Source organism: Nannospalax galili, unplaced genomic scaffold, assembly GCF_000622305.1.
Source record: "Nannospalax galili isolate Female #2095 unplaced genomic scaffold, S.galili_v1.0 scaffold156, whole genome shotgun sequence".
In the NCBI taxonomy this organism is placed as follows: domain Eukaryota; kingdom Metazoa; phylum Chordata; class Mammalia; order Rodentia; family Spalacidae; genus Nannospalax; species Nannospalax galili.
In genome coordinates this window covers 570799-585887 of record NW_008337625.1, presented here as the reverse complement: position 1 = coordinate 585887, position 15089 = coordinate 570799, and the positions used below count along the sequence as shown (strand labels likewise).

The 15089-nt window shown below is 46.1% G+C and overlaps 1 protein-coding gene across 2 annotated transcripts in view; it reads right to left on the bottom strand.

Moving 5' to 3' along the window:
• Positions 1–1625: 1625 nt before the first annotated feature.
• The window catches only part of Pbld (phenazine biosynthesis like protein domain containing), a 26501-nt gene continuing 13037 nt past the window's right edge, over positions 1626–15089 (bottom strand). For both annotated transcript variants that reach the window (XM_008832649.3, XM_017798043.2), the window contains exons 3-10: positions 14379–14478; positions 12286–12384; positions 11964–12073; positions 11850–11879; positions 7964–8052; positions 7545–7723; positions 2984–3046; positions 1626–1895 (exon numbers count right to left, since the gene is read on the bottom strand). In XM_008832649.3, the coding sequence (XP_008830871.1) occupies positions 1783–1895; positions 2984–3046; positions 7545–7723; positions 7964–8052; positions 11850–11879; positions 11964–12073; positions 12286–12384; positions 14379–14478 (783 nt within the window). In that variant the 3' untranslated portion in view covers positions 1626–1782. The remainder of the gene's footprint in view (positions 1896–2983; positions 3047–7544; positions 7724–7963; positions 8053–11849; positions 11880–11963; positions 12074–12285; positions 12385–14378; positions 14479–15089) is intronic.

Genomic DNA, 15089 nt, shown 5'->3' with positions numbered 1-15089 from the left:
TTTTCTTTTGTGAGAGTTTGGCTAGGCATCCCAGGCTGTCTGCAACTCACAGTCCTCCTGCCCCCACCTCACAAGTGCAGGCCTTGTGGAGTTGTACTCCACCAAACCAGGCTAGCTTACAGTTTTTTAAATGACTGAGAATCGACATCGATGAGATCAGTTTAACATTAACACTCCCTTTAAAAAGCATTTTATTATTTTTATTTTCTGCGTGAGTGTATCGCCTACATGTAAGTGCACCATGTCGCGCGATGCCCACAGATGTGAGAAGAGGGCGTCAGATCTCCTGGGACTGGAGTCGATGGACAGTTGTTCACCACCATGTGGGCAGCCAGCCCCATAAATACCTTTATTGCTTATTTGTTTCTGGTTTTATGAGGCAGGGTCTCATGTAGCCCAGGCTAGCGAAAACTTTGCTCTGTGCTCAAGGTGGCCTTCAACTCCTGGTCCTCCCACCTCCACCTCCCAGGTGCTGAGATCCACGCATGTGCCACCACATCAGGGTCACATTGGAGGAAGTCCTGCACCAAAGTCAACCAAAGGTGTTAAATATTACAGATTTCACCAAATTCACACTGTATTAAAACTCATTTTATTTTTTAATTTATTTTATAATAATTTACGGTCCCCACTCCTCTCCTTTCTCAGTACTGTGTCATGAAATGTTTTTCTGAATTTCTAGTTACTGAATCTTTTAAGTGATTATAAAATATTCTACAGAGTACTCACACCTAAATTTCAATGTATTAACTTGCTCCTCATCAACACAGTTCTCATGGTTGGTAGTCATAAAAAGGAGTGATGACATTACTCTCTGCCAGTTCAGAGCCCAGCCCCACTGGTCCAAAGCCCTATCACATCTACTTCAAAATGCCTTTTTTTTTTTTTTTTTTTTTGGTCTTTTTGAGACAGGGTCTCCCTGTAGCCCCAGCTGGCCTGGAACTCACTATGTAGACCAGGCTGGCCTTGAACTCACGGAGATCCGCCTGCCTCTGCCTCCTGAGTGCTGGGATTAAAGGCTTGTGCCATCACACGTGGCTCTTTTTCTGTTTTTAACCAGAAGACAAAGAGGACTGCTTTGCCAGCTTGCTGAAGGTGGCCCCTCACATGTCTTCTTATGCAAAAAGCACTGTCTTTAGAGATGGAGACTGTTGTGCCCAGAGAACAGACCCCCAAGAATAACCACGGAATCCAGAGGGCATGCAAGAACAAAGAGTCTTTATTCGGGCTTAAGCTTGGCTCTCAGACCTCACCATCACAATGGATCTGTGCTGAGAGCCTCGATTGCAGGGGGAAGAAGCCTTTTATAGGTTTTAGACCAAGGGAGGAGGGGAATTACAGAGTCACATCTTGATTGGTCTGAGAAGCCCCCGTGCGCGCCAACACACTTTTGAGTTGATTGGTTACAAGGGATGCAGTCCTGGGAGTTTCTCATTGATGGGTGCTACCCTCAGAGCTATAGAATGTGCTGACTGTTATCTGTGAGGCCAGAAGTCTCTCTTCTTACCTTATAAGGCTGCTATATGCCTGGGCCTGCTTGATCTATAGCCTCCTGGGGTGGGGGTAGTAGGTGGAGATTACGACATGCCTGGACAGGTCCAGGCTTGCCTGAAACAACTAGTCAAAATGGGGTCAGTGCAGTTTGTCCTCTCAGCCTAGCAATCAAGCGGTTTACAGAAGCGAGAAAGAGCCCTTATTCCTAAAGAGGGGCAGGGGTCTCAGGAGTCCAGGGCAGGGGGCCACGGAGGAGGGTTTCACAGAGACATCCCAGCACAGGCATCTCTAGGCCGCCAGCGTGCCCTCTAAAACAACAGCAACACCGCCCTTGAGGTCAACTCGGCCATCAGGTCTCAGGGAAACGTCCAGTCGTCCTCCTCGGCGGGAACACTGAAAGGCTGAAGAAAACACAGGAGGAGGCAGTGAAGAGCGTTTTCCTCTGTAACTCACAGCATGGTGGAGGACCTTTTATCACACCCAGGAATCATCCCAGGCCAGTTTCAAGAATAGATTCGTTCAGCTGGGTGTGATGGTGCACACCTTCTATATCAGTCATTAATGAAGACAATCTCTCACAGACATGGCCACGGGCAAGTCTAATCTGTGAAGGTCCTCAAATGAGAGTCAAATGACTCTAGGCTGTCTCAAGGATAGGCTAATTTCTTTGGTGGAGGAAATTTCAAGATAACATTGAAACTGTGACATAATGGTTGCCAGTACTCACATTCAGAACTATAGTAAGAGTCAAAAGGTAAGAAAATCATAAGGTTTGGTGAGGCCAGTTGTGTTAGTAAGTTTAAAAACTGCAGACAAGGAGAGTACAGAGGACAAACATCTGTAATTGTTCAAGAGATACCTCATTTTACCGGGACAGTAGGAAAGGTGCCCTGAAATCAAGACTCCACCCATAAAAGGCTTGCATGGATAAAACTGCAAATTCATTTGAAAGAAGAGAGCCTGAAATGAGATTGAGACTTACAGGGTTCTCTGTTCCTGAAAAGTTGTGCTTCTCCTTAGTCAGCACAATTACAGTTGCAACTGTGGTCCAAAGGGGCCAAACTCCATCCCAAGCTGGCAGGAGACAGTGGCAGTATTGGCCATCATCCACACAGTGCTGGTTCCCTAAGCATGAAAGACATAAGATTGAGGGCACTTGGGACACACAGGCAGGTGAATCTCTGAGTTCAAGGCCAGCCTGGTCTACCAGCTGAGGTTACAGGGAGACCCTGTCTCAAAAAGACAAAAAAAAGAAAAAAAAAAAAATAGACACGCTTAAACAAATAAGAAGGAATATTGAGCTGGGCATGGTGGTGCACAGTTAAGACTGTTAAGACAGTCTAGGCTACATAGCAAGACTTTGTCTTAAAAGTCATAGGATGGGGCTGTCTCCATGGGAGAGCATTTGCCTAGCATTTGCAAGGCCTGAGTTCAGCACCCAGGTGCCCAAAGACAAGGGAGGGAAGGACTTGGAAGGGAGCTGTCCTACCTCGCATCTCTTTCTTCCCGAGCTGCTCAGACCAGTAGGGCCCCAGAATGGTGTGGGTAGATCCTAAAAAGAAGTGAGGCACCATGAGAACAGAAGCAACATTTCTACCAATATATAAATAATCACGGCCCATTATCCAGTGTAAACCCTAGATCATCGCACCCTAGACAACCAGGCCACAGTGGAATGTAGAATTAATTATGAATGGAAGACATGATTTTTGAAGCAGCTCTTCCAAATTATGTATCAAACATGTCTTACCATTACTAAAGGCTGAGCTAGACTGCAGGTTTTATTTTTATTTTTTATTTGTAATTTGTTTTTTGATACAGGGTTTGATGTAGCCTAGGCTGGCTTGGAACTCTGTAGCTGAGGCTGGTCTTGAACTTCTTTTCCTCCTGCTTCAACCTCCCAAGTACTGGGATGACAGCTGTGCACCACCATGCCAGGCAAGACTGCAGCCTTTAATTCTGGTCTTTTCTATCAGGTCATTGTCAAAACTTGGTGAGAAAATCGAGGCCTTCCCATAAATCTTTCTACATCTTTACACGGAACATAACTCCCTCCTAGAGTCAAGTGATAGGAAAGGAGGGAACACAAACAGAAGGTGCCCTTTCAGGGTTGAGGGACAAGAAGGGCACACTTTTCAGTCAGAGCTTTGGTTTTGGTTGTACTGGGCCCCAAATGCCAGGCAAGCACTCTACCAACTCTGTCTCCTCAGTCAGGTTTTGTTTTTGTTTTTTTTTTTTTCCACATGATTGTAGCCTAGAAACTAGATCAGAGATCACATATGAAAATGAATAAACACAGGGCATGGTGGTGCACGCCTTTAATCCCAGCACTTGAGAGGCAGAGGCAGATGGATCTTTGTGAGTTTGAGGCAAGCCTGGTCTACAAAGTAAGTTCCAGGACAGCTGGGGCTACAGAGAGACCCTGTCTCAAAAAGACAAAAAAAGAAAAAAGAAAGAAAATGAACAAACAAAACATAAAGCCATCCTGAGTATGGTAGTGTACATGTGTAATCCCAGCACTTAGGAAGTGCAAAGCAGGAGGGCCATGAGTTCAAGGACATCCTCAGCTATGCAGTGAGTTCAAGGTCAACCTGGCTTACCCAAAGCATTTTCTCAGGAAAAAAAAAGTAAAGTCAGAAGTGACTGAAAAATCTTAAGGAGAGAGGATAGTGAGGGAAAACTCCCCCTCCCCCAGGAAAGTTTACCAAGCATTATGGGTTGTCCAAGTAGGGTAACCAACCCCAACCATACCAGATTGCCCAAGACTGGGCACTGAAAGTTCTACATCCCAAGACCCTTCAGTCCTAAGCACTAGGGTAGGTGGTCATCCTGGGCTAAGACCTACACATTCTTGAAAAACGTAACACACAAAAAAGTGCCCCATGTGCCAATCATAGTCTCAGGCAAGCCGCTGTGCATATGCACTCTACCCAGAACATCTCTTCCGTGGGGAGAGGCCAGTTGGACTGTGGAACACTGTGGAGCATTTTCCTGAGTCTTCAAAAGTGGTTGTTTGCTGAGGTTTGAATTTTATGTGCTTTGTTCTCTGACAGGACTCAGCGAAGGCACCAGAGCCCCCTGCTCCTATCTTCTAGCCTCAGCCCAGCCTCTTTCTCCCTGGACCCACTCCACCCCATCAAGCTCCCTACCCTTAGCTGTTCAGACCACTGTTCTCAAAGGGGATGGAAGTAGGTGGCCTGATATTCCTGCCCATCTTTGATGACATCCCCTGCTTCAGGCTGGTACAAGGTCTGTAAGCCTTGGCTCAGGGAAGTAGTAGCATTGTTAGTAAAGTAGTGGTGTAGTGGTTTGAATGAGAACTGTCCCTCAGGCTCAAGTATTTGAACACTGGTCCGTTGGTGGCACTGTTTGAGGAGAGTGGTGGGACCTTTAGGTGCTGTGGCCTGACTGGGGCAGCTCACGGGTGCTTCGAGGAGCCGTGTCCTTGCCCCACTTCCAGCTTTGTTCTTCCATTTCCTGTTCCTGCTTGAAGATGTGAGCTGTCAGCTTTCTGCTCTGGATACCTCCCCCATCATGATGGACTCTCATCCCTCTGGAATCCTAAGTCCAAATAAACTTTTCCTTCTATAAGTTGCCTTAGTCATGGTGTTTTATCACAGAAACAAAAAAGTAACTGATACAAGTGGTCTGGGGATGTAGCTCAGTGGGAAAGGGCTTGCCTAGCAAACAGGGAGACCCCAGGTTAACCTCAATACAAGGAAAAAAAGAGAAGGACATGGAGGAAGTAAAAGGGGGGGACCCTAGCCAGGTGAGGTGGCACATGAGTATAGTCCCAGCACTTGGGAGGCAGAGGCAGGCAAATCTCTGTGAGTTCAAGGCCAGCCTGGTCTATATAGTGAGTTCCAGGACAGCTGGGGCTACAGGGAGACCCTGTTTCAAAAAGACCAAAAAAAAAAAAAAAGGGGGGGGGGGGTGGGGTGGGAGAGGAGGGAGAAAGGAAAAGAGGAAAAGACTGAAAATAGCTAATAGTACTGTGTACCAGGCATGGAATTTAGCATTGAACATGCACTGTGCATACATAATCCTGTGAGGAATTACTCACATTATCAAGAGGAGGGAACTGAGAGTTTCAGAAGTTGTCACCCGTCCTGTCAAGAACTAGGACGCCAGGAATGCCAAGCCAGGCTGGCTGACACCCAAGTTCAATGTCCTCTAATGGTTCCTTTGTTTTACATCTTTCCAGTGAAGACGTGGAGGGAGAGGGCAAGAGCTGAAGAAACAAAGGCAGTTCAAAACCCAAGCAAACCTGCTGGGCAGGGTGCTGCAGGTCTGTAATCCCAGCACTTACAAAGTGATCAGGAGGATCACGAGTTCAAAATCATTCTCTGCTACATAGTGAGTTTGAGATAGCCTGGGTTACATTAGTCCTGTCTCAAAAACCAAAACCAGCCAGCTAAGTAAACAAATAAACCAAGCAATCTGAAAAGTCACCTGAAGGGTCCTTAAACCACTGTCTGTTATCCTCTTTTTCCATGTCTAACTCTCCCTTGGTCTCAGTGAGGCAGGTAAACATAGGGAAGAGCTTAGCAACCTAGGACTCCCTGGGTCTTGGTCGATGGTGGTGGTTGAATGAGAACAGTCCCCTAGGCTCGAGTACTTGAACATTTTGTCCCCAGTTGATGGTGCTGTTTGGGAGGTCATGGAATCTTCAGGAGGTACAGACTTGCTGGAGGAAGTGTGTCAGTGGGGATGGGCTTTGAGAGTTCATAGCCTCATCCCACTTCCAGTTGCTTGCACCACTTCAGGTTTAGGACTGGAGATACGATCCCAGAGCTTTCGGCTCCTGCTGCCATAATGGACTCTATCCCTCTCATGAACCTCATAAACCAAAACACCCTCTTCTGTGAACTGCCTTTGGTTGTGGTGTTCTATCACACCAATAGAAAAGTAACTAACACAGCTGTACACACATTCCCCTCTGAACAAGGCACCTAGCAACCTGTTAGCAGCCTAGGACCCCTACCTCCTTAGAGCTGCGCATGTGCCGGCCTTAAACAATGGAAGGAAGTTCCCCCCTCAGCCCTCCTTGGATAACACCCCAATTTCTATCCAAACATATCCTGGAACACAATCTAGGAACTATGCTATGGACAGTGGGCTGACCTGGCCTAGACTGATCTGGGAAGCATGAGCAAGAGTCAGAGTGTCCTCAAAGTGAACTTTTAGGGGACTCCCCTATTCACCATCTTATGCCAATGCATAAGTGGGTCTGTATTCAAATTAGGTGCATTATGGGAAGGGACATGTGCAGTGAGAAATGGTTTAGGTAACCCACACCCACCAGTCAAAACAGAGAACCACCCAAATTATGGCCACAGTAACCAAACTCCTTTCTCTCTTGAACCCCATAAACAAAAGCCCTTGGGGCTGGTAAGATGGTTCAGTGCTTTTTTAAAAAATATTTTATTATTTTATATGTATGAGTGTATTGCCTTCATGTATGTGAGTGTACCTGTGTTGTGCAATGCTTTGGAGGTCAGAAGAGAGCTTCGGATTCCCCTGGAACTTGAGTTACAGACAGTTGTAAGGTGCCATGTGGGTGCTGGGATACGAACCAGGGTCTTCTACAAGAACAACCAGTGTTCTTAACCATTGAGCCATCTCTCCAGCCCCGGGTTCAGTGCTTTAAGAGCACTTGCTGCTCTTGCAGAGGTCTGAGTTCTGTTTCCAGCACCCACATTGGCTGGCTCACAAACACCTGTAACTCCAGCTCCAAGGGATCCAATACCCTCTTTCAGCCTCCATGGCTCTCAACTTCACATGCACATACACATAGAGACAAAAACAAATAATAAAAATAAAAGAAAGCCTCAAACAATAATTGGGGCCTTGGGTGTCTTTGCTTAGGTGGCCTGCTGTCAGTCTTGACAGTGTCCCTTTTTCTGATCTGTACTAGTCCTCTGCTTTTGATTCAAGTCCCCTCACTATACAACTCTGTGGGCTTTTATTTCAATTCTTTGAATAAGATTACAAGAACCTGAAACACATGGCCCAGACCCCGACCACCTGTAACATCAAGAAAAAGGTACCTGTTACTGGGTCCTCAGCCACACCAATCCATGGTGCGAAGTATCTGGAGTAGAAGTCATATGCGGGAGTCTGCCCTCCAGGCTCTCCTTTAAGAGTGAGAATGAGTCCTGTCACCTTCACTGTGTTTTCAATTTGAGGCAGAGTCTCTGTGTTCACCCTCAGGGTCTCTAGAAATGACCTTGTACAATAAGAGGATGGATTAGGACAAAGGCATTTCACAGACCACCCACTACCCAGAATGGGAAACAGGTCAGGCTGCTTGCCCAGAAGGCAGGACGGGAGAGAAGAGCCTGCCCTGACATCTACCTGTGGCAAAGAAACTGGCTGTGTGCACATGATTGGACACAGCACAGATGGACAGAAGCTGAGCTAGAGAGCTGGGTGGAGACAGGGCTAAATGCCTAATCGTGGTGTTTACCTGTTGTAAGAGTCGCTGAGCCTGACAAGGAGGTTTCTGGTATCTGGAGAGTACCGGATATCCTGAACTAGGGTGTCACCTATGGCCACCTGTGGAACAGATCCAAAACTTCTCGGGATGGGGTAGGTGGCTGGAGAGATGGCTCAGCAGCTAAGAACACTGGCTGCTTCTGCAGAGGACCTGGGCTTTGTTCCCAGCATTCATATGGCAGCTAACAACCATCCATAACTCCAGTTCCAGGGGATCTGATGCCCTCTTTTGACCTCTGTGGGCAATGCACAACATGGGTGTACTTACATACATGCAGACAAACCATTCACATGTAAAATAAATATTTGTGTAACCCCAGAGGAAGAGGCAGGAGGACCAGGAGTCCAAAGTCATCCTTGGCTACCTAGCAGATTGAAGCCTGACTAGGATACCTGAGACCTTTTGGGGACCTTTTTGTCTCAAAAGGCAACAAGCAAAAGCTAAGGGTCCTTGGGAGTGTTAGTCTACTGTCCCCTCAATGGGAACATCTCTCACAAAGCATCTGCTGAGATCAGGCATCACATCATCTGCAGTTCTCAGTTCCTACCCTCGAGGTCTTGCTTAAAGATGACCAATTGTACCAGGTGTGGTGGTTCACACCTTTACTCCCTGCAGACAGATCTCTGTGTGTTCAAGGCCAGCTTGGTCTACAAAGGGAGTTCCATTTGGGGCTACAGGAAGACCAAAAAAAAAACAATGGCCAGACTTTTAAGGGGCCATTTAGCCAACCCTCTGCAGCCTCCAAACAGACGCTGCTCACAACACTCACCACATGCTGCAACAAACAGCTCCTCCAAGCTGGTTCTTTTCCCACAGGGAAGGAGAGTTCAAGAGATCTCAGTCTTACTCCCTGTGGTGGTAGGAATGAGAATGCCCCCCCACCCCCAGGCTTCAAGTATTTGAATACCTGGCCTGGGTTAGTGGCGCTGTTTACAGAGGTTTAGATGTGGCCTTGATGGAGGAAGCATGTCAGTGGGGGTGGGCTTTGAGAGTATATGGCCTCACCCCATCTCTAGTCTCACTTTCTGCTTCCTGTGCCTGTTCGAAGGTATGAGTATGTGAGTGCTCAGCTTTCTGCTCCAGCTGCTTCCCCCATGTTCCTCTGGAACCATAAACCAAATAAACAAGTTGCCTTGGCCATACTGTTTTATCACAGAAACAGAAAAGTAACTAATACATCCCCTCTCCTCTCTACCTCTCCTCTGCCACTATCTCTGTCTGTCTCTCTGTCTCTGTTTCTCTGTTTCTCTCTCTCTCTCTCTCTCTCTCTCTCTTTCTATCTCTCTCTCTCTCTCACACACACACATACACACACACACATAACACAACACATCTTCACCCAAGTCTGAGTCAATCTGGAATCCAATTTGAACCTCTACTGTCAATTTTCTTTAGATTTAAGAGCCTCGCACCCAGGCTCAGTGAAATAGTGTATTTTCAGCAGCAACAAAAGTATCCTAAATGCCAGGACTTGGGGCTGGCTGCCTGATTAAAAGTGGAGACAGCAGGGCGTGGTGGCGCACGCCTTTAATCCCAGCACTTGGGAGGCAGAGGCAGGTGGATCTCTGTGAGTTCAAGGCCAGCCTGGTCTACATAGTGAGTTCCAGGACAGCTGGGACTACAGGGAGAGCCTGTCTCGTTGACCGAAAAAAAAAGAAGTGGAGACTAAGGGACTTGTCTTCTGCTGCACAATGCCCACCTTCATCCAACTGCAGGTTACAGCTCAGTTAGAATTAGAAATGTGAGAACATTTCTTCAAGATAGCTTCCTTTACTCAAACTCAAGGACTTAGTTTGTCTGTCTGCCAAAAGAGGCCATGAGAGGGCAATTCCCTCCCCCATATCATCCTTTGGTTGCAGCCGCTGCCTCCAAGTGGAACTGATCTTGACAGGGCCAGCATTGCATGACTTTGGTGCCTCTCAGGACAGAGCTGCCCCAGTTCCGAACACAGCCAAGACCCCCTCTGCCTTGGATGGTACCTTGGTGCTGTGTTGTTATTTCCTCCCAGTGGAACCCAATGGAAATATTCCCTCTTGCAGGGAGGAGGGAGGCTCATAAGACTCACGAAGCTACTCAGAACATTGCAAGGCTAGAGCTAGAGTGATGGCTCAGCAGTTAAAAGCAGGTACTACTCTTTCAGAAGACCTGAGTTCAGTTCCCAGCACCCATGTCAGGCAACTCACAACCACCTGTAACTCTAGCTCCAGGGGATCTAACTCCTCCGGATTCTGCAGGCACATGCACACACAAATACACATGAATAAAAATAAAATAAAACCGAATATGGTGGCACATACCTTTAACCCCAGCACTTGGGAAGCAAAGCTAGGCAGACCTCTATGAGATTGAGGCCAGCCTGGTGAGTTCCAGGACATCTGGGGCTATAGGAAGACCTTGTCTCAAACAAACAATTAAAAAAATAAATAAAAATGGAAAGACTCACAAGGGCCCTCTCCAAGGTTATGGAAACAGTAGACAGTTGCTAAAAGGACACTCCCTAGTGGTATCTACAGGTTGTGCAGGCACTCTAGGGTGCCGCATTAGTGACCCATCGCTATTTGGAGTGAGTCACACAACAGGAAGAGACAGAAGGGGCTGGAGAGAAGGCTCAGCAGTTAAGAACAAATGCTCACTGCTCTTCCAGAAGACCCAGGTTTGATTCCCAGCACCCACATGGCAGCTAACAACTGTCTATAACTCCAGTTCCAGGGAACCCAACACCCTCTCTGGCCTCCTCAGACTTTGCACAACACAGGTGCCTTTATATGCAGGCAGTACACTCATACACATAAAACAAAAACAATAAATCGTAAAAAAAAAAAAACCTTTTAAATAAAAAGAAGAGACAGAGGATAGTCATACACATTCTGGAGTGGGTAGGAATTTCTCAATACAGTCCCAGAACACTTTTTCTCAAGACAGCCCTTGCCCTGGTTTGGGGCCTTCCTTCTCTGCACTTGATTGCTAGGTCAGCCAGGCAACTCTGGCCTTACAGATCTATGGGACTATTGCAGTGACTCCCTCACTGGGTGGCATTGAGAATAAAACGACAGTACAGGTAAAAACAAAACAAAACAAAACAAAACAAAACACTTAGCATGTGGCACTGCCCAGGAGAGACTCTGGAAACCATCGTTGTTATGATAATGAAGGGGGTGATACTTTACACCCCACTGGTCTCATGAGGAGGCCAGGCTATGCATCTTTCCTCTGGAAGGTTCCTACACTTTCTCCTTCCTGTCCTCCATCACAGAAACTGAGGACACTCACGACTGTTAGCACCTTCCATTCTTTCCCTCTACCTTGCCTACATGGATTTCAGAGTGATCTTTCCTACTAAAAATGCCCAGCTCTTTTGTAACCCGAACTTGGATAGCCTCATCCCAGGCCTATTTATCTCCTTCTAGTCAGAATGGAGAGAATTTCAACCCCTTCATTGTCCTGAGGATGCTCTACTATTTCCTTCATTCCTTCCTTCAGACCTTTCTCTCCATCTGCCCCAAATACTTATGGAAGCAAACACAAATCAGAGTCAAGAGAGCCAGGTCTGATGGCACACACCTGTACTCCTGGCACATGGGAGGCTGGGGCAAGAGGACTGCAAGTTCAAGGCCAGCTGGGGACACATAAGGAGCACTGGATCAAAAAAAAAAAAAAAAAAAGTGTGTGTTAAGGAAAAAAAAAAGGTCAAATAGATACAATACCGAATTCAGACCTAAAATCCCCTAAGCTTCAACTGAAACACCAACATTGCTGGAAGTCCTATTTTATGGAGTCACATCCTACCAAATCTTTGTGTTCAAACAATAGCAAATGACCAAATCACATGGGCTCAGACTTGGTTCTTTGCACCCACCTTTATCAAGTCTTCTACTTCATGGACGTCCTAGAAAAGAAAACAGATAACGTCCTTGTAGAACAGGTGAGCTGGTGGCTGAACAGCTCGTGGCAACAGTGAGCAAGAGCTGACCTGGGGGAAGGTTGGGTAGAGAGGGAAGTCCAAGACGATACCATCATCGGCTCTTCTGGCCTTTAGCTCCCCGCTCAGGGTGACAAAGGTCAGAGTGCTGTTCGTGTTCCCTGGGAAAAGAGAAAGCCACAAATAGCAAAATAAACCTGGTACGTGTGACTTTTGTCTCCCAGTACTGGGAATTAAATCTAAGCCACACAGATGTTAGACAAGTATCTACCACTGAGATATCTCCCCAGGCCCTTCTGATTTTTTGAGAAAGGGTCAACATGAGACCCTTCCTCAAAAAACATACAAACATACATAAAGAAATGGACATTACCTATTTTGTGAAACAGCACAGCCGCAGAAGCCAGGGTGGCGTGGCCACACAGCGGAACCTCACTCACTGGAGTGAACCACCGTAGTCCAAAGCGGGAACCTTCGGAGGGAAAAGTCAGAGAGACGAGGTCAGACCCATGCAGGCAGGTTGTGAACTTCTCAGTGTCTTCCTTCCTAAATCTCTCACTAGTATGATGAACAGCAAAGCCTACTGGGTAACTTTTTTTGTGTGTGTTTTTTGAGACAGGGTCTCCCTGTAGCCCCAGCTGTCCTGGAACTCACTATGTAGACCAGGCTGGCCTTGAACTCACAGAGATCACCCTGCCTCTGCCTCCTGGGTGCTGGGACTAAAGGCATGCGCCACCACACCGGCCTCAAGAATGGTTTTGTAAGATGGAGAGATGGCTCAGTGGTTAAGAGTGCTTGCAGCTCTTGCTCGAGAGGACTTGAGTTCAGGTCCCAGCATACATGTCGGGCAGTTCATGACTTCATGGAACTCCAACTCCAGGGTATCCATGGGCACTTGTACTCACATGCACATAGCTACACACACACACACACACACACACACACACACACACACACACACAAATATACATATGTATAATTTAAAACAAATAAAAAAATAAGATTAGGGTTTTTTTTTTGTTCTTTTCTTAACTTTTTTTTTTTATGTGTATACATCTTTTGCCTTCATGTAGGTAAGTGCACCCGTGCCATACAATGCCCACGGAGGTCAGAAGAGGCTGTCAGATCCCCTGTGACTGGAGTCACAAACAGTTGTTAGCTCCATGTGGGTGCTGGGATTCGAACCCAGGTCTTCTGCAAGAACAACCAGTGTTCTTAACTGCTGAGCCATCTCTCCAGCCCCAAACATTTGAACTATAAACACTACCAAATTAGGATTAACTTCAAGACATATGCCCCTAGAAAAACTTAAAATCAAATGTACTACCTACAAATAGTGAATGTGCATTTCCCCTAACAAGTCGATTCTAGTGCCATTCAAGAATGATATTTTAAAATGTACATTTGGGGAAGATAAGATGACTCAGTGGGTAAATGTGCTTTCTTCTAATACTGACAACCCAAGTCTCATCCTCAGGCCCCACATGGCAGAAAGAGAGGATCAACTCCCACAACAAGAGATCCTGCAACCTCTACACACGTGCTATGGCATATGCTTGCACACAGACTCACTCTCTCTCTCTCTCTCTCTCTCTCTCTCTCTCTCTCTCTTAAATAAATGAATGTAAAAAATTGATCCGGGCGTGGTGGCGCATGCCTTCAATCCCAGCACTTGGGAAGCCGAGACAGGTGGATCTTTGTGAGTTCGAGGCCAGCCTGGTCTACATAGTGAGTTCCAGGGCAGCTGGGGCTACAGGGAGACCCTGTCTCAAAAAGACCAAAAAATAAAACAGCAGGGGCTGGAGAGATGTCTCAACGGTTAAGAACACTGACTATTCTTGCAGAAGACCTGAGTTCGAATCCCAGCACCCACATGGCAATTAACAACTGTCCGTAACTCTAGTTCCAGGGGATCCGACAACCTCTTCTGTCCTCCATGGGCATTGCACTACATGGATGCACTTACTTACATGCAGGCAAAACACATACACATAAAATAAAAATAATAAATAAAATATTTAAAATAAATTAAAAAAAAAAAAAACGGGCTTGAAGAGATGGCACTGGCTACTCTTGCAGAGGAACCTGGGTTCAGTTCCCAGCACCCACATGGTGGTTAACAACCATCTGTAGCTCCTGTTCCAAGGGATCCAGTGCCCTCATCTGGCTTCCATGGGCATTGCACACTGGTGATGCACTTACATACATGCAGGCAAAACACTCATACACATAAAATAAAAAAAATTTTTTCTTAAGTATATTTGCTGCTCATGCAGAGGACTTGAGCAACACATGTCAGCTAATGATCATCCATAACTCCAGTTTAAGGGGATCCAATGCCCTCTTCTGGCCTCTGTGGGCACCAGCCACCCACAAGATGTATATATACATACAGGCAAAACACTCATACACCTGAAATAAAAAAAGAAATACAATCTTTAAAGAAAACTTTAAATGTATACTTACTTTGTGTAAAGTTGTCTGTTGGCTGCAGTTTTTTAATAAAAGCAGTTTCAGAAAGGTTCATTTCCCTTGCAATTTCTTGATGTGTGTCTTCATCCAATGTCTTAATTAAAAAACAAAAGGCTATTGAAATTCCAGAAATAAAGCCAGGCATGGTGGCACCTGCCTTTAATCCTAGTACTCAGAAGACAGAGGCAAACAGATCTCTGTGAGCTCAAGGCCAGCATACATAGTGAGTTTAGGCCAGCTGGGGTTACAGGGAGACCCTGTCTCAAAATGATCAAAAAAACAAAAAAAAAAAAGAAAAGAAAAAAGAAACTCCAGAGACAGAGATCTTAACAGAGCAGTTTATTAGCAACCCCAGCATTTGGGAGGTGGAGGCAGGAGAACCACAAGACTAAAGTCATCCTTAGTCATACTTAGCAAATTCAAGGTCAGCCCAAGCTACATGAGTCCTTGTTTCCAAAAAACAGATAGAGGCTAGATGGATGACTCAGTGGTTAAGAGTACTTGCTGCTCTTTCAGAGGATCTGAGTTTGGTTCCCAACACCCACATTGAGCGCTCCAGCTCCAGGGGATCTGATACCTCTGGCTTCCCTGGGCACCAGCACTCATGTACACAGACTCACACACAAATATACACATAATTAAAAATAAATCTTAATAAATGTCAAATAGAAATATCAAGTAAAAAATCAAAACCTTAAAAATGAT